Source organism: Palaemon carinicauda, chromosome 34, assembly GCF_036898095.1.
Source record: "Palaemon carinicauda isolate YSFRI2023 chromosome 34, ASM3689809v2, whole genome shotgun sequence".
NCBI lineage: Eukaryota > Metazoa > Arthropoda > Malacostraca > Decapoda > Palaemonidae > Palaemon > Palaemon carinicauda.
Genome location: NC_090758.1, coordinates 77,104,903 through 77,128,190, shown reverse-complemented (window position 1 = coordinate 77,128,190; position 23,288 = coordinate 77,104,903). Strand labels below are relative to the sequence as shown.

General features: G+C 41.2%; 1 protein-coding gene and 1 long non-coding RNA gene across 3 annotated transcripts in view; one reads left to right on the top strand and one right to left on the bottom strand.

Moving 5' to 3' along the window:
* The window catches only part of LOC137626485 (HEAT repeat-containing protein 5B), a 95,547-nt gene extending 85,790 nt beyond the window's left edge, over positions 1-9,757 (top strand). For both annotated transcript variants that reach the window (XM_068357507.1, XM_068357508.1), the window contains exons 33-36: positions 364-515; positions 1,343-1,553; positions 3,026-3,171; positions 8,736-9,757. In XM_068357507.1, the coding sequence (XP_068213608.1) occupies positions 364-515; positions 1,343-1,553; positions 3,026-3,171; positions 8,736-8,912 (686 nt within the window). In that variant the 3' untranslated portion in view covers positions 8,913-9,757. The remainder of the gene's footprint in view (positions 1-363; positions 516-1,342; positions 1,554-3,025; positions 3,172-8,735) is intronic.
* The window catches only part of LOC137626486 (uncharacterized), a 32,937-nt gene continuing 13,919 nt past the window's right edge, over positions 4,271-23,288 (bottom strand). Inside the window, exons 2-3 of the long non-coding RNA XR_011041040.1 lie at positions 13,110-13,164; positions 4,271-4,593 (exon numbers count right to left, since the gene is read on the bottom strand). This is a non-coding gene — a long non-coding RNA (uncharacterized lncRNA). The remainder of the gene's footprint in view (positions 4,594-13,109; positions 13,165-23,288) is intronic.

Sequence of the window (23,288 nt, the reverse complement as noted above, 5' to 3'; positions counted from 1 at the left end):
ACCCCCAGGGGATTATTTTTTTCCCAGCACATTTTGCAGTATATTTTTTTAAATAGCTCTAACAGCCTTAATTTTTAGAGAGGTCAGGCTGGTCTCATTCTCTTGGAAAATGCCTGAATTTTCTCAAAAAATTATCAAAAATATGAAAAAAAAAAAAATTTTATAGCATTTTTTTGCAAGGACGTACTGGTACGTCCATGGGGGTAAAGGGATGGCTTTTGTGAAACGTACCAGTACGTCCTTTGGGGGTAAAAGGGTTAAGAATGTAGAGAAACGAAGAAACTAGATTATTTCAAATATTATAATGGCTTTTTATAGTTAAAGAAAGGATTTATAGATTATCTTCACGTTTGATTCCTGCAGGCGAAGAGGAGAGGAACACGGACGAAGTCTTAGTCTTACGGGGCATTGCCCAGCTCATTTTAAATGCTCCGCCTTCCGTTAGTCGACCTCACAACCTACAGTACCCGGCGATTAATCTCTTCAAAATGGCTACACAACACCAGCAATTGGATGTAAGTATCATTTTGTTATTTTTCTTATTCAGTTGTTTGTCTAACTGATATCTATGGTTATCTTAGGATACATCCCTGATTATCACGATATCTTCAGATAGTCGTTTCCGAAGGTTGGAACCCCGTGATACCTGACGGTAATTCTCTTGTAATATCAATCGCAGAAATATTATACTGTAGAAGTTGCCAGAAGGAACTTCCATCAGGACGACATGGCTATCTCACCCAAAAATATATTTTTCCTACTTCAAAATCCCTTTTATGAAACCACATATTGATGTACGACTTTCATAGGTTATAGAGTCGTGGTTTCATGAGAAAAAAACACATTAGATTTGTCTGTATAATTATTTATCTTTAGTTTAACTCATCCTTATTGTATGTTTAAGCAAAAGTCTATTTAGATGCAAGATCAACATAATTTAACAACAGATAAATCTCAGTTAGCACACTACCATTTAACTAGCTTATTGTCATGGTATGAATTTATTTGGACTCTTTAAAAATATCTTATATTCATAATTAAATTATCATGCTTTTTTTGGCAGTGTAAGTTCCTGCGTTGTTTATGTTTGAAAGTTTAGCTTGATTTTATAGTCAAATACTTTTGAACTTATCATACGGTAGTACACTATTTCTTTTAAATTCAAATGTAAGAAAATAGGAGTGTTATAACCAATAATGTAATTTGTTTACAATAATACATTACGAAAGAATTGATACTGATGTAATAGATGAGTAGGGTAACTTAAATTTGTTCCTAATATATATTTAGTTGAATTCAGTACTATCAACAAGTTTCAACTTCGATACTTTGTATTCCTTAGGTTCGTATTCAGTGTGTGCAGACCCTGGAATCCATCTTTAGCCACACCGAAGGAGAAATTTCAACGCCGTTCATTCATGCCTTGGCCCCCCGCATCCTCGAATACCTGCACGAGGCTCACTCGAGCGTAAGCTCCGAGGCGGAGTTGCAGCTCATCACGGAAAGCTTAAATGCCATGGAGCTGCTTATTCCTAGAACTTTACCTGAACACAGTAGGTTTTTAATATTATTCATGGATGGAGTAAAGGAAGCTCTGGGTGATAGGAGGATAGATGTGAGAGAGGCAAGAGAGCGTGCTAGAAATAGGAATGAATGGCGAGCGATTGTGACGCAGTTCCGGTAGGCCCTGCTGCTGCCTCCGATGCCTTAGATGACCGCGGAGGTAGCAGCAGTAGGGGATTCAGCATTATGAAGCTTCATCTGTGGTGGATAAAAGGGGAGGGTGGGCTGTGGCACCCTAGCAGTACCAGCTTAACTCGGTCGAGTCCCTTGTTAGGCTGGAGGAACGTAGAGAGTAGAGGTCCCCTTTTTGTTTTTGTTTCATTTGTTGATGTCAGCTACCCCCCAAAATTGGGGGAAGTGCCTTTGGTATATGTATGTATAATATGAGTTTGCTTTTACAGCCTCAATAATGGTCTTCTCTCCTGATGTTAAGTCCTACATTGAGGGGTCATTTGCCAATGCATTCTACCAAAGGCATCCTCTTCCACCAAATCTCTCCCCTCCATATCATCCTTCACCTTATTTCGCCATTTAATTGTCTGTCTTACTCTCAATCTTCTTCTCTCCTGTTTGCTACCCTTGACAGTGAGGCATTTGTTGACTGAATGCCCCACTTATAGCACAGAAAGAAATAGATATCTGTTTGAGGCTCGGGGTGAGGATGGCAGGTTCATCCTTGCCAAGATCCTTGGACATGATGTGTCGTACAATACTAGTGGCATTTTTAAATTTATATCAGAAGCAGGTCTTCTTAATGCTATTTAACTTTTATAACATATTTAATTTTCTGGGTTCAATTGAATATTCTTTTAATCTTTATTTATAATAAACGATATCGGCGTCAATGACCTTCGATGTAAGGATGCCAGAGAACTTTAAATCATTCATTCATTCTCTCCACCATCCGTTCTCAATACAATCCTTAATTATGACTTGGCAAATATTTATCTATCTTTCCTTGGTTCAGTTGTTACAAATCAAATATTGCAATTAGCAATTAATATTACACTTTCTTTTTACTGAGCCACTATTAAGCAGAACTGCTTAATAATGAAAAAAAATACTGTTTATACTTATGAGAAATCATACTTAAACTATAGTCAATTTCTTTTAGCGATGCAGATTTGCACCGACTCGCAGCGGTGCCCTTTTAGCTCGGAGAAGTTTCCTGATCGCTGATTGGTTGGACGAGGTAATTCTAACCAATCAGCGATCAGGAAACTTGTCCGAGCTAAAAGGGCACCGCTGCGAGTCGGTGCAAATCTGCCTCGATAAAAGAAATGGACTATAGTAAAGTTGAAAGACAGTTAAGCCAGCTTACCTATATGCAATTTATATTCCTATTATTATTATTATTATTACTATCCAAGCTACAACCCTAATTGGAAAAGCAAGATGCTATAAGCCCAGGGGCTCCAATAGGGAAAAATATTGTTAATAACTGCATTTTTTACATCCTCAGGAAATGAACTAGTTGGTGTGTTGGTCGGCGTGATGGTTGGTGCCTTGCAAGACAGCAATAGACTAAGTAGCGTGAATCCACCAACGAGGCAGCTCCATCAGTACGCGTTGGTCAGGCTTCAGAAGATTGGACCTCAATACCCTCAGGTATGAGATGTTTCCTCGTGATTTGGACTGTGATGTTTCGTAGCATTTCATAGCCACTTTCCTGCTTGTGTTTGTTGTATGACGTCAGGGTGTTGATTGTGACGGCCGAGAGAAAGGTTATGACTCAAAGGCAGGATGCAATCAACTGAGTAACTTTCTTAAAGAACACTCTCCTTCATATACAAAACCTTAAGGCAACAGGAAATTACATGTTCGAGAAAATGACAATGTTACATAGGCGACACGCAGACATGTTTATTCTGGTTCTTTTTAGTGTGAGGGAAGAGCGCAGATACAAGCATAATATATACAAAATAATTTATGTACGATCGTGTGACACACGGTTGGTACATGATGATGAAGTAGAGAATATGCCAGATTTTCTTAATATTTAAAACGGTTAAAACAATGGAAAACGGTAGCGTTGATCTTGGATTCTTACTTCATATATATATATATTAACTTACTGTATAGCATGTGGCCGTTATCTATAATTTAGGGCTTATTCAAAAACTTATTTGAGGATAATAAGGGTTGATTCACACTATAGGTCCAGTCTCGGTGTACCGCGGTGTTCACACTTTCGGTCCGATCAGCATCTTGGCAACATTATGAATATAAAGAGAAAGCATAATTGTATAGGAATATTGTTCAGTGATACTAAGAAATGTATTTACATCGTGAACATTAGCCTGTTATTGTACACATTGATTTTTTTCTAAGAAATGTATTTACATCGTGAACATTAGCCTGTTATTGTACACACTGATTTTTTTCTATCACGACTGGAGCGAGAGCTGACCAGAGCGCCAGTGTGAATGCTTCTATTTAAAATCATTCAACTCTATTTGACCGGACCGTGACTGGAGGGAGAGCGGAGCGCGACCGGACCCATAGTGTAAATCAACCCTAACTGGATTAAATAAAATTAACCCTTTTACCCCCAGGCTATTTGGAACTTTCCAGCCCTTAACCCCCAGGGGTTATTTTTTTTCAAGCACATTTTGCAGTATATTTTTTTTTAAATTGCTCTAACAGCCTTAATTTTCATCATAGAGAGGTCAGGTTGGTCTCATTCTCTTGGAAAATGCCTGAAGTTTCTCAAAAATTATGAAGAATAAATGTAAATAGCAGTTTTTGCAAGAACGTACCGGTACGTCCATGGGGGTAAAGGGATGAGTTTTGTGAAACGTACCAGTACGTCCTTTGGGGGTAAAAGGGTTAATTTTCCACAATTCATGAGTGATGTTGGGTAATGGTTGATAAAAATACACACACATCGTAAAGTAAACTGTAGTTTGGATGGAATATGAAGTATAAGTCATCAGTGGATGGGAACATTTCAGCTCTAAATAAGAACCTCTCGGCTTTCATGAAATGGTATATCACTTGGTTCCCAGATCCATCAGCAACTGGAAATTCCTGTTAAGAGATAGGAAAATTAGAGGAAATCTTTTTCGAGATAAAATTTATAATCTTGCGTCAAATTTCAATGTTTGTTTTTAAGAACGTTACTTTTAAACTCATAAAGAATTTAGTCTAAATCTTTGGAGAGAGGTTAACATTTGTTTTTATATGTAGTATTTTAATCCTAATAATGAGTTACAAATTTATTTTTAAGCTTTCTAGACACTATGCAATTAGTATGTACTAATTACTCTGTTGCTTAACTATTGATTATATACTTGAAACTTCAAAGCCTTATGAAGAGTGTCAGAACTATTTGTTCTCTCGTTTCTTAAAGTCAGTTTTCCAAGTCTCTCATGAGTATGTTCTCAAATTGACTTTCTGATTTGACTGTCTCATTTTGGTATGAGGGGGAAGGACACAGTTAACGGAAGACTATGATGTCTTTGCTTTAATACATTCCTGCAAAAGATTCCAATTACTTGATTGGATTGGATTTATAAATTTGGGTTACATAGGCCAGGCCAAGGGCCTGAAAGGCCATCAACTATAGTCAATTTCTTATAGTGATGCAGATTTGCACCGACTCGCAGCGGTGCCCTTTTAGCTCGGAAAAGTTTCCTGGTCGCTGATTGGTTAGAATTATCTTGTTTAACCAATCAGCGATCAGGAAAATTTTCCGAGCTAAAAGGGCACCGCTGTGAGTCGGTGCAAATCTGCCTCGATAAAAGAAATGGACTATAGTGCATCTAGAACTTACACTATGAGGATAAAGTAAGAAGAGGTTGGATAGAAAAATGGAATGATTGAAACAAGAACAGAGGTAAAATAGAAGGATATAGGGCTGGTGAAGCTTGGGACTAAAGGACTGCTCAGTAATGCCTACAGCCATGTGTGGCTCATTTCCTTAGGGGTACTTATGCAACGTACCGTAGTCTACTCATTACGTTCTAATAATTGTATGCAACCCACAGTTTTCATATTCAGGGCACTTCTCTTCATAATTTTGTGTGATTATGTGCTGTGTATTTGTGTATAGTACTTTGTTTTGCTCTAAATATCTTTCGCTATGCCTCAGAGAGAGTAGAGGTCCCCTTTTTTGTTTTGTTTCTTGTTGATGTCGGCTACCCCCCAAAATTGGGGGAAGTGCCTTTGGTATATGTATGTATGTATGTATGCCTCAGAGAACCTATCGTGGTATTCCAGGTAAGCGTACTGTCTTCATGTCTTTGCTTGACACCCAAGTCAATAATGAGTGGTCTCCCAATTTACATAATGAGAGGACTACAACATATAGATCAAGTTGAGCAAAGTATTGCTGTTAACCAATTTGCTTCTTTGGCTTTGAATTCATTTTTTTTTTCTCAGTTGGCAATGAAGATTTCTTCCATTTTAATCACATTGAAGGAACACTAATCATGGAGTGATGCACCTATGCCTGTTCCTTGTTCTGTGCATTTGATTCTTTCCACTAATATAGTTTCCAGTTCCACACCTGCTGTAATGGACAATCCAAGACTGTCTGCTGTACTGCTCACTCATTACAGTACTGTACTTATTTTGCTCATCCTTTACTTATCCTTTCTGCTTCACACGTCTTGTCTACCAGTCTGGAAAGCTCTTCAGCATCATTGACAGATCAGTTCGCCATAACATCTAAAGCTGTCTTTTGTTAGGCAGTAAATATTTACGAGCAGAGGCCAGTAATGTAGACAATATCCTGAGATTCATCCCAGCGAGGCACAGTTTGGTGAGAAACAAGACTCATCCAGGGAAAATTTGACCTGTATTTGATTGGTTCTTGAATATAGATTTGTTCCAACACAGGAACCTACCTCGAACTACTTTCTTAGGAGTTACCTGGAACTTCCTCTCAACCGACCAGAGTTTTGTGTAGTTTACCCTACTTCCGTTTTCTGTAATGGTAGGCCTAGGCGGAAGGATACGTGCCCTGAGGGCAGTAAGTTCTCTGGTCGCGTCGTGATATCATCTTGACGCTCTCCGTATCTCAGTGCGACCCTTTGTGTCCCCGACTCTTGTGTTCCACGTGTGTTTCCTCGTGGTCCGTTGTGCTTTCCCTCGTGCTTTCGCGCTTATAACTTAATTCCCTCGTGTTTTCCCTGGTGTTTATTAGTTTTTTCTTATCATTTTCCGCTACGTTCCTGTGTCTGGCGGTACTATCAACGTAGAAATTGGATGCAGGATTATGTTTTGATATGTTTCCTTCTTTCTCAAGCAGCTGCGCTCCAAAAGCCGGGTCTCGGATAGAGGGTCTTTACAGGAAGCAGCTGTGATTATCGATAGAACCCCGATGGACTTTTTGACAGTCACCTTTTACCCTTGGAGATGCAGAGGGCCATTAATCTGATTGACTCCACAATGTGGCGACACTTCATTTCCTCCATCATTTCAGAAACTTATTAACCCTTTAACCCCCAGGCTATTTGGAAATTTCCAACCCTTAACCCCCAAGGGGTTATTTTTTTCCCAGCACATTTTGCAGTATATTTTTTTTTTAAATTGCTCTAACAGCCTTAATTTTTTGTCATAGAGAGGTCAGGTTGGTCTCATTCTCTTGGAAAAGGCCTGAATTTTCTCAAAAAATTATAAAAAATATGAAAAAAAAAACATTTATAGCATTTTTTTGCAAGGACATACCGGTACGTCCATGGGGGTAAAGGGATGGCTTTTGTGAAACGTACCAGTACGTCCTTTGGGGGTAAAAGGGTTAATCTTGGCTATAAGAGCCTAATAGGTTGGGTCTTTCACAGGCGTTTAATTTTTGAGGTTTGTATGTAGAAGGTTCAGCTGATTTGAAGACTAGGATCCAGCTATTCCAAGATATAGTTCCATGCTGGTTGCTTAAACGCCTATAATGGAATCTTTCTTTGGTTTGCTAATGTCTCTTCAAGCCACATGTTTAGGTGTGATTTTTACTGTATTTTATGATGAAGACAGTGTTTCTACCTCTCTTCGAGACAGGTCAGCAAGCTAATGCACTGTCTGGCAGAGTTGAGCACACCAGAGGTTAATATTTGGCGGGTTGGTCTTCTGGTCCTGATTTTTTTCACAGATTTAAACCGCTTATAGATATGACTGTACTGCTGTTATCTTTGTCATTCCTTCCCTGACCTTGGCTTCAGATAATGAACATGGTGCTCTTTGCTTATAATAGTTGGTTATTGATCACTAAAGAAGAAAGAAATTTAGATGGAGTGACTTCATGTGCCAGTGTAAAAAATTGTTTTTAAGGCAAGGGATGAAATTTTTTATCGGTGTAGGCAGGTCAACTTGAGAGGGTATATGGATGCATCAGACGAAGGAAGACAGGTGACTGAGATACTTGGAACCTGGAATATTTTCCTTCACAAACTGGCCTCACAGGTTATTTATGAGTTCTGTGGTATGACGAAAGTATTCTTCTAAAAGATAAAATTAGTTTTTCATAAAAACCCATCAAGTATAAGTTTTGCTAAGAGTTACTGTCTTCCAGCCCTGTGTATTTTGATGATTAACATCTAGGCTATGCAAATAAAATAAAAGATTGTATTTGTTTCTTATATTAGTATTCTGTTTGGTAGATAAAAGATGGATAAGTATAGAAACATTCGAGAAAGTAAATGCGAGGATATTTATGATAGAGGTTTTTGTGACCAAACTGAGTTTTATATTACATCTCAGACAGCCTAGAAATATGACATGATTTTGTTAAACTAATCTGTTAACCCTTTTACCCCCAGGCTATTTGGAAATTTCCAACCCTTAACCCCCAGGTGGTTATTTTTTTCCCAGCACATTTTGCAGTATATTTTTTTTAAATTGCTCTAACAGCCTTAATTTTTGTCATAGAGGTCAGGTTGGTCTCATTCTCTTGGAAAATGCCTGAATTTTTTCAAAATATTATAAAAAATATGAAAAAATAAAAATTTTATAGCATTTTTTTGCAAGGACGTACCGGTACGTCCATGGGGGTAAAGGGATGGGTTTTGTGAAATGTACCAGTACGTCCTTTGGGGGTATAAGGGTTAATGTATTCTAGATATTGCACTAGGTGTTATTTTCCTGGGACATCATTATTGCTTGCACTGTTATGTATATTTCTGCAAAAATTCATTATTTTACTGCAGCCCGATACAGTTTCCTCACACTTTTTTCAGGAGTTCCGATCAGTTCTGACCGCCAAGCCAGATCTGAGGCTGAGGCTGGAGAGCGCAGTTAGGGGTCAGCAGGAAGCTCGGAATAAGATCGACAATCCCATGACCCAAGATTCACAGCAACACCAGCCGACCATCAAGTTAAAAACGGACTTTTCGAACTTCGCGTCAAAGACCTAAGATGATCTAGCCGTTAGATTTTGGTATGATTTGTTAGGCAAAAAAAAAATGCCATGTATAAAAAGGAACAGAAAATATGGCTGTAGTTTTGGGGGGAAGTTGACTGTTGTTATTATTAAATGTTATATGTTGAGATATTATTTGCTTGTGTCTTCTGTATCGATTATTTCAAAAGCAATCTCTCGCTTAGATGTATGAAGTTAAGGTCACTAGATCCCGTCCAGATTACGAAGTCTTTAGTCCTCCGTTGCAATATTATCTGTTCTTATATGTGTTATGAAAGCTTTAAAAAAAAAAGATTTGTGCCATCGCTGCCGCGTACCAATACAGCAGATATGTATTTTAAACCTTAGTTCAATCAATAGGAATCAGTTTTTAAAGTATGAAGTTTTTATAAAGTTTTATATAAATTTTATTATTACTTTTTTAAGCATCAGTAAATTTCGCATTAGTAAATTGAGTTGCATAACTGCTCGTGAGTGCACATGCTTGTCGTGCGGGGGGACCTTTCCGGAGGCGAAGTGCGCAAAGGAGTATATAGAAGAGTATTGATTTTAAAGAGAGGTCCTGAGTCGTCTCCGAACCGACGGAAAGTGTCCTCTTACTTATAGCGATTATTTATGACATTATTATATTGATTATATATGCCTCTGAACTATGGCCCATTTTATGTGATAGCTTCCCCATTCCTCCTCAATAGTATATTAGCCTAATAGATGGGCTTTATACTGTTCCAATAATTATAAATCATATATATAAATGACATTATTGTATAATAGAAAATAATTTAATCATATTAATGTATGGAGATTTTAAAGATATAGCAATAAAATTTAGTTAAGTACTTTGAGCCATTTTGTTTTATCCCTGAAGATATATTTTATTGAGAAAATTCTTTAACAACAAATGCAGCTGTTTTCAGTCCACTGCAGGATAAAGGCCTCGGACATATCCTTACAGTATTCATGTCTGGGGTTTTGGCCACTTTTCATCACCCCGCTGGTCACTGTGGATCTGTGATGACGGGAGAATTTAGTTTGACTAGCCACAGGAAACCAACCCAATATGTGTGGCCCTGACTAGTACAGCTTTGCTGATCATGGCGATACACAACCCTTTTAACATGTTAAGATATCCACACTTAGATTGGAATATCAAATATTTTTATGCAAGTTATTAACCTCTCCATTTACTTTAGTTACATTTTGTTATTAACTAACGGTTAATAATTCTTTTACTGTAATGTTAGGAAAATCATGTCTACGTTCTATCTAAAGTTAAAACATCTAATGTATGTTCAACATGTAATATAAAACCAAAAGAGGTAATCAAACATAAGAAAAATATTCACACAAACAGTTGAATGAAAATAGTTACCGAACTGAATGGAGCAATATATAATCAGAGAAAATCTCAGTTGAATGAAATTGTATTACAGTATTCTAGTAAAAGATAAGTTGATAAATTCTCAAAAGAATGACATGGAATAAATCCTGTTAAAATCACTAATGCTCTTTATGACTTTGTTAAAGATAAACTACCCTATAAAAGATTATATATATGCGAGTAAAATTTATAGAATAATAAAATATTGGAAAATTGTCACGATGTTACTATAAATTTTTATCACCAGATTTTCCCTTGCCTAGAAATTAGTTTAAAATTTTGCCAAGACGAATTTCTGCTTCTGGAATTCAACTACAGTACAGTATGTCCATAAATTACGTCCTATCTTCAAAATTGTTGAGCTTATTAGAGTAATACCTTGACATACGAGCAAATTTCATTCCAGGACCGAGCTTGTAAGTCAAATTACTTGTATCTTCAAGACCTGGAGGGTGGCCAGGGGCACTGTCTAAAATAAGACGACATTTCTATGGCAGGTTTACCTCCATCAAATACCTCTTTGACTGCCAGATTAACCCATTCTGTGAAGAAATGCCTAAGAATGCCTTTGCATTTCCTCGCCACTTCAATTGAAGCTTTTCTTTCAAGATCTTGTGACTCTTGAAAGCACGTGGGTTTTCGGAGTGATACACCAGCAAAGGCTTAATCTTGCAGTCACTGCTGGCATTAGCACATAAGGCAAGAGTCAATCTTATCTTCCATGGGTTTATGGTCCAGCAGTTTCTTCTCTTCTGCTGTGATGAATGTCCTCCGTGGTCCGTGGCATCTTTTTCCAAAAATAAAAATGCGTTTCATGGCTGTTGAAGACTTGTTGGAGTATGTAACCTTCCGCAGCTATGTGAGGCAAATCATTCAACATACTCCTCCGCGGATTTCACATCCGAACTCGCAGCTTCCCCATGCCTCACAACCGAGTGGATCCCAGTTTGCTTTTTAAAGTTAACAAACCTGCCACGACTAGCTCCGAACGCCTCCACTGGCGTTGATTTTTCCCCACGCTCAGCTGCTTCCAATCTTCGTAGATTGTGCTGGGCTTCTCACACTATCGCCTGCCATATTTTTTTTCTTTCATCCAGAACAACAGAAGCCTCTCCGTCTCGTCTCATATCAGTCCGTAACTTAGACATGCTGGTTAGGCCTTAGAAAGGCATTGTGCTCTTAATAGCATCCTTCTGTTTGAAGATGGTACATGTTCTCAATGTACTGATCCCGTAATGGCGGGTCAACCCATTCACTCAAGTATTTTGATAATTTTAAACCGCGTCTGTCGACATTCGCGGACTGTTTCTTCTCACTGCCAATGTTTACACTCGCTTTCTTTGGACCCATCACTTATTAGGATAACTGTCTACAAATATACATTAAAAACCTCCTGGCTAGCACAGTGGTAACGTGTTTGCCTCGCATTCGCGTGGCACGAGATCGATCCCCGCCCAGGGCCGTGAGTTTAAGCTGTTTACTGGGGAGGCTACTGCTGTGGTAGGGCACCACAGTGGGGGGTTGGGCTTGCCCCGGCTGACGTTCTGGTGAGCATCTACTATGATGGAACTGGAACTAAAACCAGACACCTTATAAAAAATCACGTAAATAACACTGGAGATGGTTGGAGATGCATACAGCAGTCGGAGATCATGCGAAATGAAAGAGTGATGCAGTCTTTGAGAGCTCCCAAGTGCTCGGCCACCTAGTGTTAGCATCTGCAAGTATGCTCGTATCTCAAAGCAAAAATTTCCTCGGCAGCTTGCTCATATTTCGGAATGCTTGTATGTCAAGATATCACAATGTACTGTACTATGAAAATCCAAGACTTCCAATTAGGTATCTGTAATACAGTTTAAAGGTTTAAAGGCCACTCATGAATGGCAGAGGCAAGGGACAGTGACATTGCCCTAGCAAGCAGGACAATGCCCTAGAGACTGACCAATATACAGGCCCCTCTACTGTATAGTTAAGAGGGCAGACCACTCGTTAATCCTTCGATAATAAACATCATGATGTACTTATTTTCCCTACAGGATGTCATATGTCAATTTCATTTTCTCCCCACTTTCCTGTATGAACTCCTATCAGGTCCATGTCTTGACCTATCCCCTCTTTCCAGGAATTCCTGGCTCTTCCAACAAGTTTTTCATTTAAAATTATGGTAGTGGTGGTGGGGGGGGGGGGACAGTAGCTGTAGTGAACGACACCTCATAGTAACGGGGGATTTTGAGGCGGGAGAAGTCTAATTGAAAAGGAACCTCTGGTAGTGGTATCACTCGCCCCAGTTTTAATACCGACACCCTTTAGGGGTGAGCGAGCTGGATATATTCCTGGCATTCCATGCAACTTTTTTCTCTGGTATATTTAGCAGTATTTATACCTTTGAAATGGTGCTTTAAGGAGCATTTCACGGAGCGACACAGGTTGAGCCCAGAAATAGATTTTTCCTTCGTCAAAATCCCTTTTATACATAGAAAGGCTTCCCTAGTCCCAGAGCATTTAGTCTAAGTTGTATAAATCCAATCAAATCAAATCCTGCTATTACTCATCAATCGTTCTTCAACCAATCTCGCGACGTGTCGAGACCATTTCAATCTCACCGAGTCTTGCAACATAAAGCTCTATGTATTCCCTATTTATTGTTAAGCTTTCATTCGTACCAGTTATAACCCTTATAATTCTTACTCCTTGACACCCAAAAATGCAATGCAAATACAAAACATGTATTTCAATAAATTTGACAATAACACTAAAGATTAATAATGATATAAAATGATAATAAAGAATGATAAAACCTCGTTTAAATACCTTCTTGAAACTGGATGTAGATACCGCTTAAAGAGGTTGGAGAGTCGGTCAACAGCTGAAAAAACAGGGAAAAATTCAGATAGCATACAAATCACATCCCATTGCATAAAAGTATATATAATAATCAAGACTGTGCAATGTCTATCATGATCAATGTATATTGCATTCAAACTCTCAATTTATTACTAAACTACAGTCCATTTCTTTTAGCGAGACAGATTTGCACCGACTCGCAGCGGTGCCCTTTTAGCTCGGAAAAGTTTCCTGATCGCTGATTGGTTAGAATTATCTTGTCCAACCAATCAGCGATCAGGAAACATTTCCGAGCTAAAAGGGCACCGCTGCGAGTCGGTGCAAATCTGCCTCGCTAAAAGAAATGGACTCTAGAGGGGCACTCAGTAGCGCACAGACCCCTGCCGGCAGCAGCATATTTCTCGACCTTTTCCTCAACCTTGACCTTTAACCTTAACATGGATTAATTGGCGTGGATTTTCATACACTCAAATATGAACCAAGTTTGAAGTCTCTGTGACAACGATGTCCAAACTTATTTCTGATTACGTGAATTGGACATTTTGCATGACCTTGACCTTCCAAAATTTAATAATTTCCAGCTTTTACATAACTGTTATTTCCTGCAAGTTTCTTTACTCTAAAATTAAAATTGTTGCCTGGAAGCTGTTCGCAAGCAAACACACACAAACAGGGGCGAAAACATAACATCCTTCCAACCTCGTTGGCGGAGGTAATGATATGATAAATTGCATCAAAGTATATCTATCAGACAGCATCCAAAAAAAAAAAAAAAAAAAAAAAACAGAGTCCTTTTGTACAGTATAATATGTCAATGAATTATACTGGATATAAATGTAAAACGAAGACACTGCAAGGTACATTAGAAGTAATCTCCACAAAGAAAAGAAAATGCATACTCAACCAACAGGTCATATTGCCCTGAGCATGATTAATAACAGAGAGCGTGCTAGAAATAGGAATGAATGGCGAGCAATTGTGACGCAGTCCCGGTAGGCCCTGCTGCTTCCTCCGATGCCTTGGATGACCGCGGAGGTAGCAGCATTCGGGGATTCAGCATTATGAAGCTTCATCTGTGGTGGATAATGTGGGAGGGTGGGCTGTGGCACCCTAGAAGTACCAGCTGAACTCGGTTGAGTCCCTTGTTTAGGCTGGGAGGAACGTAGAGAGTAGAGGTCCCCTTTTTTGTTTTGTTTCATTTGTTGATGTCGGCTACCCCCCAAAATTGGGGGAAGTGCCTTGGTATATGTATGTATGTATGTATGTATGTAACAAAAATGTATAAATTTATCATTTATAAAAATTCTGACCTTGACCACCAAGATAACTTAAAACTCTTTAGTCATCTTATCTTGATGAACTGATAAGAAATCCCTTAAAACAAAGGATTCTCCTCAATTATTTAAGACCACAAGGCTAGATGTGCTAAGCAAACGTACTGTTGTATTGTAGCCTGTATGTATTACATACAAACCATGACAAGCTACAAAAAACTCATTTCCTTTCCTCACTGGGCTATTTTTTCTGTTGGAGCCCTCGGGCTTATAACACTCAACTTTTCCAACTAGGGTTGTAGCTTAAGAAATAATAATAATAATAATAAAGTTCATCATTTCAATACTTTATTGTTCTTTGAGGCAAGAAATTCTCAATAACAATAAAAACACAATTCTTCAAGCAATACTCCACGTTGCAGCTGTCTTGACTCTGGCTTGAAGTCATGTTTTGAGACAAAACTTCACAATAACATATAAACCACTATGAAAAGCTACAAGAGACAGCAATGAAAACCTCCACATAAATCAGAGTGATAAGATAGTGGTAAACCAATCTAAACTATTAAGTTCACAAGGAATAAAATTAACTTGAACCAAAAACAGCCTTACCCGTTGAAAATATTTCACCGTCACGACCTGCCATACGTTGCGACAGACTTAGACTTCATGGCCATAAAGGTTTAAAGGCCACTCATGAATGGCAGAGACAAGGGACAGTGACATTGCCCTATCGAGCAGGACAATGTCCTAGAGACTGACCATATATGTACTTATGCTCAGCGACCAAGCCCCCTCTCCACCCAAGCTAGGACCAGGGAGGGCAGCAGTAGATAGACCTATAGGCTCCTCCAAAGCCCCCCTCTAATATCCTTAGCTCACAAGGATGGTGAGGCTGCAACAACCAAAGGAACTAACAAGTTTGAGCGGAACTCGAACCCCAGTCTGGCAAGAACGCTACCACCAGGCCACCATCACCCAGCTCAGTGTATTCTTAAAATACAGTAGCCCTTTGAAAATACTATAACAACACAATACAGCAAAATATTTCACTTTACATCCAAGTGGGAAAGTCAGGTTAGGTTAGCAACCAACCAAATAATATCAGAATTACCACTTACAAGCAAAGACACACTGGCCTTTGGAGTTCAACTGAGGAAACTAAATAAGGGATTTTGACGAAGGAAAACTCTATTTCTGGGGAGAGACCTGTGACGGCCGGTGAAAAGTCCTTCTTTACACTTTTTCTGATATAAATCTTCCAAATATACCAGAAAAAGATAAAAGCATGGAATGCAGAGGTTACTACCCTCGCGCGAGCACCTTGTGGGTGTCGTGTATACATCAGGGGCGTGTGAAAACCACTATTCACAGGCTGTCTTCCATTTAGATAACTCCTTCATCAAAGGGAAGGGCCGTAACAAAGGCCCCAGAAACCACACTTGGACCACGCCACCGTCACCCACACCGAGCTACTTCACCTTGAATGTACAGTAATTTAAGAGCTTTGAAGCACATCACTATCTAAATTTGGCTGGTTAAGTGTGTATTAGAAAATGGTTTTGGTGTGCCATGCTTATCGTAATATAATTATTATTGATACTAGCTAAGCAACAACCCTAGTTAGAAACCAAGATGCTATAAGCCAAAGGGCTCCAACAGGGAAAAATATCCCAGTGAAGAAAGGATAGGAGGCACTTCCTCAGAGCAAGGTGTGTTGGGAATCCCGTGTCCAACTGTACTTCTGAAGTATTGTGTGGGTAAGATAAGGGCAAGCCAGAAGGTAAGTAGGATTTAGCTCCCATTGTTAGGTCAAGATAAGATATCGTATCTTCTTTTACGTGAGAATTCGGTGCTGTTTTGGTATGCGATCTCATTTAAGGCATGATCTCAGAAATTCAAAACATATACTAAATTAAAAATGGAATATTTACTCAAGAGTGTCCATAAAATGATATTTCCATAATAAAATAAATTTTTTAACATACTTACCCGGCAGTTATATACATAGCTTACGTCCCTGACGTCACGGCAGAAATTTCAAAACTCGCGGCAATTGCTGATTAGGTGGCCAGGTGTACACTAGTGCGCCCTCTACCCAAGTACCTGGAACCATTCCAGTCATTCCTCAGATCTTTCATGCCCATAGGTCTCTAGAGGGGAGGAAGGGGGAATTAAATTATATATAACTACCGGGTATGTTCAAAAATTTATTTTATTATGAAAATATAATTTTTAAACATCTGACTTACCCGGTAGTTATATATATAGCTGATTGAAACCTTTGTTGGAGGGTCAGAGACAACCAACATTGTTGGAATTTACTTAAGAGTTAATAAACAAGCTTAAGGGTTCGTACCTGATAAGGAAGCTGACTTCAATGAATTCCTGCCTCATTATGTCCTTTTTCCTTACGAGATCCAGCGATCCACCCAGGGGGCTGAAGACCTCTAAGAGCTGTCAAACCGGTGTAAATACCTATGTGACAGGACCTCCTCCAATACCCTTGTTCCGGGCGCTCCCAAGGAACAAACTGACCACCTGACTAAAATCAATGATTGTGGAAGACTGTCGTCCAATCTCCACAAACAACCATAAAAATACAAAAGTTCCAAGAGAAGAAAAGGGTATTAGGTTGCGGGAATGTAGTGGTAGATCCTTCCCCCACTACTGCACTCGCTGCTACAAATGGTCCCAGAGTGTAACAGTCCTCATAAGAGTCTGGACACAATTCAAATAATGTGAGGCGAACACAGATTTACTCCTCCTAAAGGTTGTGTCCATAATGCTTTGTAAAGATCTATTCTGCTTGAAGGCTACAGAAGTTGCTACAGCTCTAACTTCATCTGTCTTGACTTTCAAAAGCTTGAGGTCTGCCTCACTACAATGTGAATGAGCCTCTCTTATTAAGAGCCTGATGAAGAAGGATAGTGCATTCTTCGACATCTGTAACGAGGGCTTCTTGACCGAGCACCAAAGAGCTTTAGACTCGCCTGGTAACTCTTTCGTTCTTTCCAGGTAGAACTTCAGGGCTCTTACTGGGCAGAGGACCTTCTCCAATATCTCACCAACCACATCCGAAAGGTTCGGAATCTCAAAAGCCTTGGGCCAGGGTTGAGAAGGGTGTTCGTTCTTGGCAAGAAAGCCTAGCTGCAAGGAGCAGATAGCTTTGTTAACTCTAAAGCCTATGTTCTTACTAAAGCCATGAATCTCACGGACCCTTTTAGCTATTGCAAGACTGACCAAAAATAGTCTTCATAGTGAGGTCCTTAAACGAAGCTGAGTGCAAGGGCTCAAACCTGTCACTCATTAGGAACTTCAGGACTATATCCAGATTCCAAGCTGGTGATTCCTGGTGCCGTTCCTTAGATGTTTTAAAGGATTTGAGAAAATCCTGCAGGTCTTTATTATTAGAAAGGTCCAAGTTCCTATGCCTGAAGACGGCTACTAACATGCTCCTGTATCCCTTGATGGTAGACGATGAAAACCTACGTTTCCTTCTAAGGTATAACAGGAAGTCAGCAATCTGAGTCATAAAGGTACTGGACGAGGAAAAAGAGTTGACTCTGAACCATTCTCTAAAAACCTCCCACTTGGATTGGTAAACCTTGATGGTAGAAGTCCTCCTTGCTCTTGCAATAGCCCTAGCTGCCTCCTTCAAAAAACCTCTACCTCTTGAGTTTTTCAATAGTCTGAAGGCAGTTAGATGTAGAGCTTGGAGGTTCTGACGGTACCTTTCCAAGTGGGGTTGTTTGAGTAGATCTACTCTTAATGGAAGGCTTCTCGGGGTGTCCACCATCCATTCTAGTACCTCTGTGAACCACTCTCTTGAGGGCCAAAAGGTGGCCACTAGAGTCAATCTGGTTCCCTCGTGACACAAATTTTTGCATCACTTTGTGCAGAATCTTGAATGGAGGGAATGCGTACATGTCCAGGTGGGACCAGTCTAAAGGGAAAGCGTCTATGTGGACTGCTTCGAGATCTGGCACTGGGGAGCAGTATGTCTCTAACCTCTTCGTCTTCGAGGTTGCGAATAGCTCTATACATGGACGACCCTAAATTCACCACAGGTTCTTGCAGACCTCTTGATGAAGTGTCCATTCTGTGGACAGAACTTGACCTCTCCTGCTGAGACTGTCTGCCATCACGTTCTTTTCCCCCTGAATGAACCTTGTTACAAGAGTTACATTCTTCTCTTTTGCCCAGTAGAGAAGAACCTTCGCAGTCTCGTAAAGGGACCTCGAGTGGGTTCCGCCTTGTGTGGCTATGTAGGCCAATGCTGTAGTGTTGTTGGCATTGAGCTGCACCACTCTGTTCAAAACTGACCCTTCGAAGCCCTTGAGGGCCAACAGGACTTCCAACAGCTCCTTCTGGTTGATGTGGAGGCTCTCCTGATCTTTTGTCCACAGACCCGAGACCTCCAACTTGCTCAGTGTTGCTCCCAACCCCGAGTCCGAGGCGTCGGAACACAACACAAGGTCTGGGTTCCTCTGTTCCACGGAGAGACCTTCTTGAAGTTTGCCTGGATCATTCCACCACTGAAGGCAACTTTTTACGGATTCCGTAATGGGGATGCATTTTGTCTCTAGATCCTTTTCCTTGTCTCAATGACGATTGAGGTGGAACTGAAGAGGGCGAAGATTGAGCCTTCCCAGGGAGACAAACTGCTCCAATGAGGAGAGGGTTCCTAGCAGACTCATCCACTCTCTAACAGAACACTTCTGTTTCTTTAGAAAGGAATGAAGTTTCAAGAGGGCTTGCTCCGTCCTTGAGGCTGACGGAAAAGCCCGAAAAACTTGACTCTGAATCTCCATCCCCAAATAAAGGATCTTTTGGGATGGTGTCAGTTGAGAATTGTCTCTGTTTATAAGAAGACCGAGTTCTTCCGATAACCCCAATGTCATCTGTAGATCATACAGGCAGCGATTGTAGGAATGAGCTCTGAGTAGCCAGTTGTCCAGATACAGGGAGGCTCTGATAACTCTTGAATGCAGTATGCTTGCTACATTTAACATCAGCTTCGTAAATATTTGAGGGGCGGTGCTGAGGCAGAAACAAAGGGCCTGAAACTGGAAAACTTCCTCCTTGTAAACGAACCTCAGGTAATGCTTGAAGCTCGGATGAATGGGGATGTGGAAGTAAGCATCCTGGAGGTCTAAAGAGACCATCCTGTCGTCCTTTCTTACAGCGGCTAGGAATGACTTCGATGTCTCCATGGAGAACTTTGTCTTCTGAACGAAGGCGTTGAGAGCACTTACGTCCAGGACTGGTCTCCATCCCCCCGAGTTCTTGGGAACCAGGAATAAGCGGTTGTAGAAACCTGGTGACCGCAAGTCTCGCACCCTCTCTATTGCCTCCTTTTCCAACGAGAGACATTTGAAATTGCATAGCCTGCCTCTTTGACTCCTCTCTGTATCTGGCAGAGAGATCTATCGGAGCTACTACTGAAGGAGGTTTCCCTACAAAAGGGATTTTGTATCCCTCCTTCAGTAATTGTACGGACCAAAGGTCTACTCCTCTCTTCTCCCAAGCTTGCCAGAAGTTGTTTAGTCTGGCTCCAACTGCTGACTGAAGGCCAATGCAGTCAGACTCTGCTCCGCCCTGGTCTGGATCCTCTCTTCTCCTTGCTCTCTTTCCCTCGGGTCTGGAACTACCCCTACTGAAAGTTTTCCCTCAAAAGGGCTGCGAATACTGAGGGAACGGAGCTTCTTACTTCGCCTTGCGGCTAGTGAAGGCAGTAGGTAGTACCTTCCTCGCTGTCTTTGACACCAAATCCTTTGTGGCCTTTTGGGTTAAAGCGGAAGAAACCTCTCTCAACAACTCTTGAGGAAAAGGAGAGGAAGAAAGAGGTGCGTACAGCAATTCTGACTTCTGAAAGGGTGTAACCCCAATGGACAGACAAGAACACATTTGGCCTCTTTTCTTAAGAACCCCCGCCGAGAAAAGGGCTGCCAACTCATTGGATCCGTCCCTTAAGGCTTTATCCATGCACGACATAATGTGGATGAGGCTATCAGTGTCCACATCCTTTAAGGCAGAAACCTTTTTCCCCAAGGCTCCCAGAGTCCAGTCAAGGAAATTGAATACCTCGAAAGCTCTGAAGACACCTTTGAGAAGATGATCAAGTTCTGACGTTGACCAGAGTATTTTGGTCCTTCTCACGTCCGTCTGACGAGGAGCGTCTACCAGACTCGAAAAGTCTTCTCGGGCAGAGGCAGGAACTCCCAAGTCGAGAACTTCTACCGTCTCGTACCAAACACTAGATCTGGAGGCCAATCTAGCCGGGGGAAAAGAGAAAATAGTCTTTCCCTGGTCCTTCTTGGATTGCATCCAGTCTCCCATCATCCTCAAAGCTCTCTTTGATGATCGAGACAGTGCCATCTTTGTAAACTGAGACTCCTTCGATGCCTTCCCTAGCGTAAATTCTGAAGGCAGTGAACGAGGAGCAGCAGGCACAAAATAATCCGGAAACTCTTCGGTAAAAACTCTCATGAGTTTCTTTAGGTCAACCGAAGGATGAAGGGTCTTAGGATCTTCTCCTGAGAATTCCTCTAAAAGATCAGTAGGGGAAAGGTGATCGTCGATCCCTTCCTCCGACAAGGCCCTAACCGAGGTAGAGACGTCTTGTTTTCTAGGAGTCAACTCCTTAAGGTCCTGACTTCTGGCGGCGTCAATGGGTCAAAGATCATCACGCCTGGCGTCACGTTGTCCCAACGCTTGACGCTCGGAACTAAGACGCTCGCGATCATTACAATCGGAACTAAGGCGTCCGCGATCTCGACGCTCGGCTCGACTGGCGTCGTCACGACGTCCAAGGCTCTTACGCTCGGCATCACGTCTAACTGCTTGACGCTCGGTGTCACGTCTAACTGCTTGACGCTCGGCGTCACGTCTGGCTGCTTGACGCTCGGCGTCATGTGGATCAGTCTCTCGACGCTTAGCAGGAGGATCCTCATTACGCTGCTCGGCGTCATGCAGACCAGTTACTCGACGCTTAGCGTCACGTCTAACTGCTTGACGCTCGGCGTCATGACTACCAGGCTCTAGACGCTTGGAAAGCTGCCCGATGTCAAGGACCTCTCGACTTTTAGCCTTCTGACGCTTGGCGTCAAGGTATGAAGCTTCCTGACGCTCAGGGTCTTGGCGAGCCACTCTCTTGTTGTCTGCAGGCTGATAGACTTGCATGAGAGAAGAGAGTTTTTGCTGCATATCTTGCAGCATACTAAAATTAGGGTCAACTTGTTGTGGTAAAACAGGAGACGTTGCTTCTACCACAAGCTCGCTTTCTACGTCGCTCAAGGAACGCGCAGAGCGTCCAGAGGACGAAAACCAATCTGAAGGAGGAGGAGGAGCATGTACCGAGGTCATGCCAGTCTCAGAAAACTGTCCTGCAACCGGTTGGGCTAGACGGTTGACAGCTTCCGACATCCTTCTATCTCCTACTGATGAAAAAGGGCGCTTGGCAGGAGAGCCTTCTTAGGAAGAAGGAAAACGCTCTGGACTGCTCCAATGACTGCAACCAAGAGCTTGAGGCGTCATGATACGACGCTGATCGACAGAGTCAATCTTCCTCTTCTGAGGTCTGGGCGCTGCGTCATCCAAAGATGATGAAAACACTTTCACCTCACCTTTCCCATGGCGAGGGCGAGCGTCCTGTGAAGCGCCAACAGGTATGCTCGAGGGGACGTCTGATCGGGCGCTAACGCCTCTCATTTCCTTCCGCCGTTCGACATTCCTTCTCCCAGGAGTTGGGGAGCTTGGAAGAGGTCTAAGGCTAGGAGAACGACAGGTCCAAGCAGACGCACCCTCCACTGCACTGATTAAATTCACTGCACTTTTAGCACTGACACTAGCACTTTTTAATTGTTTAACATCGGACATTAATTGGGTTCTTTCCGCTGCGAGTGATTCAACTCTCACGCCCAGGGCTTGAATGGCCACCATCATGTCCTTTAGAGTTGGTTCATCAGACGTAATAGTAGTGGGATCTGGAACTACCACTACAGGGGAAGGATTAGGTTCGTTGACACGGGAAGGGGAATAATCTCTAGAAAAACGAGATAAAATCCGTCTACTCCTATCTCTCTCAAGTTTACGAGTGTAGCGGTCAAATTCTAACCACTCGCTCTCAGACAAAATAACACATTCATCGCAACGATCAACCAACTCACAAACTTCACCTCTACATTTTACTCAACAGAGGCTTTAGCAAGCCGGGTCTTACAAACTCTCACACACCTTCTATAAGAAGAAGAGACAGACATTATGTTATTTTGATTATAAAATAAATTTTTGAATATACTTACCCGGTGATTATATAGCTGCAACTCTGTTGCTCGACAGACAACTCTGCGGTAAAAACTCGCCAGCGATCGCTACACAGGTTGCGGGTGTGCCCAACAGCGCCATCTGTCGACCAGATACCCAGTTCTCAATGTAAACAAAGACTCAATTTTCTCCTCGTCCCACTGCGTCTCTATTGGGGAGGAAGGGAGGGTCATTTAATTTATAATCACTGGGTAAGTATATTCAAAAATTTATTTTATAATCAAAATGTTATTTTTATTAGTAAAATAAATTTTTGAATATACTTACCCGATAATCATGTAGCTGTCAACTCCGTTGCCCGACAGAATTCTACGGAGGGATACGCCAGCTATCACAATACTAGAAGGGGGTGTACTCACCAGCGCCACCTGTGGCCAGGTACTACAGTACTTCTTGTTGACACCTCCTCAATTTTTCCTCGGTCCACTGGTTCTCTACGGGGAGGAAGGGAGGGTCAATTAAATCATGATTATCGGGTAAGTATATTCAAAAATTTATTTTACAGTACTAATAAAAATAACATTTTTCAATATTAAACTTACCC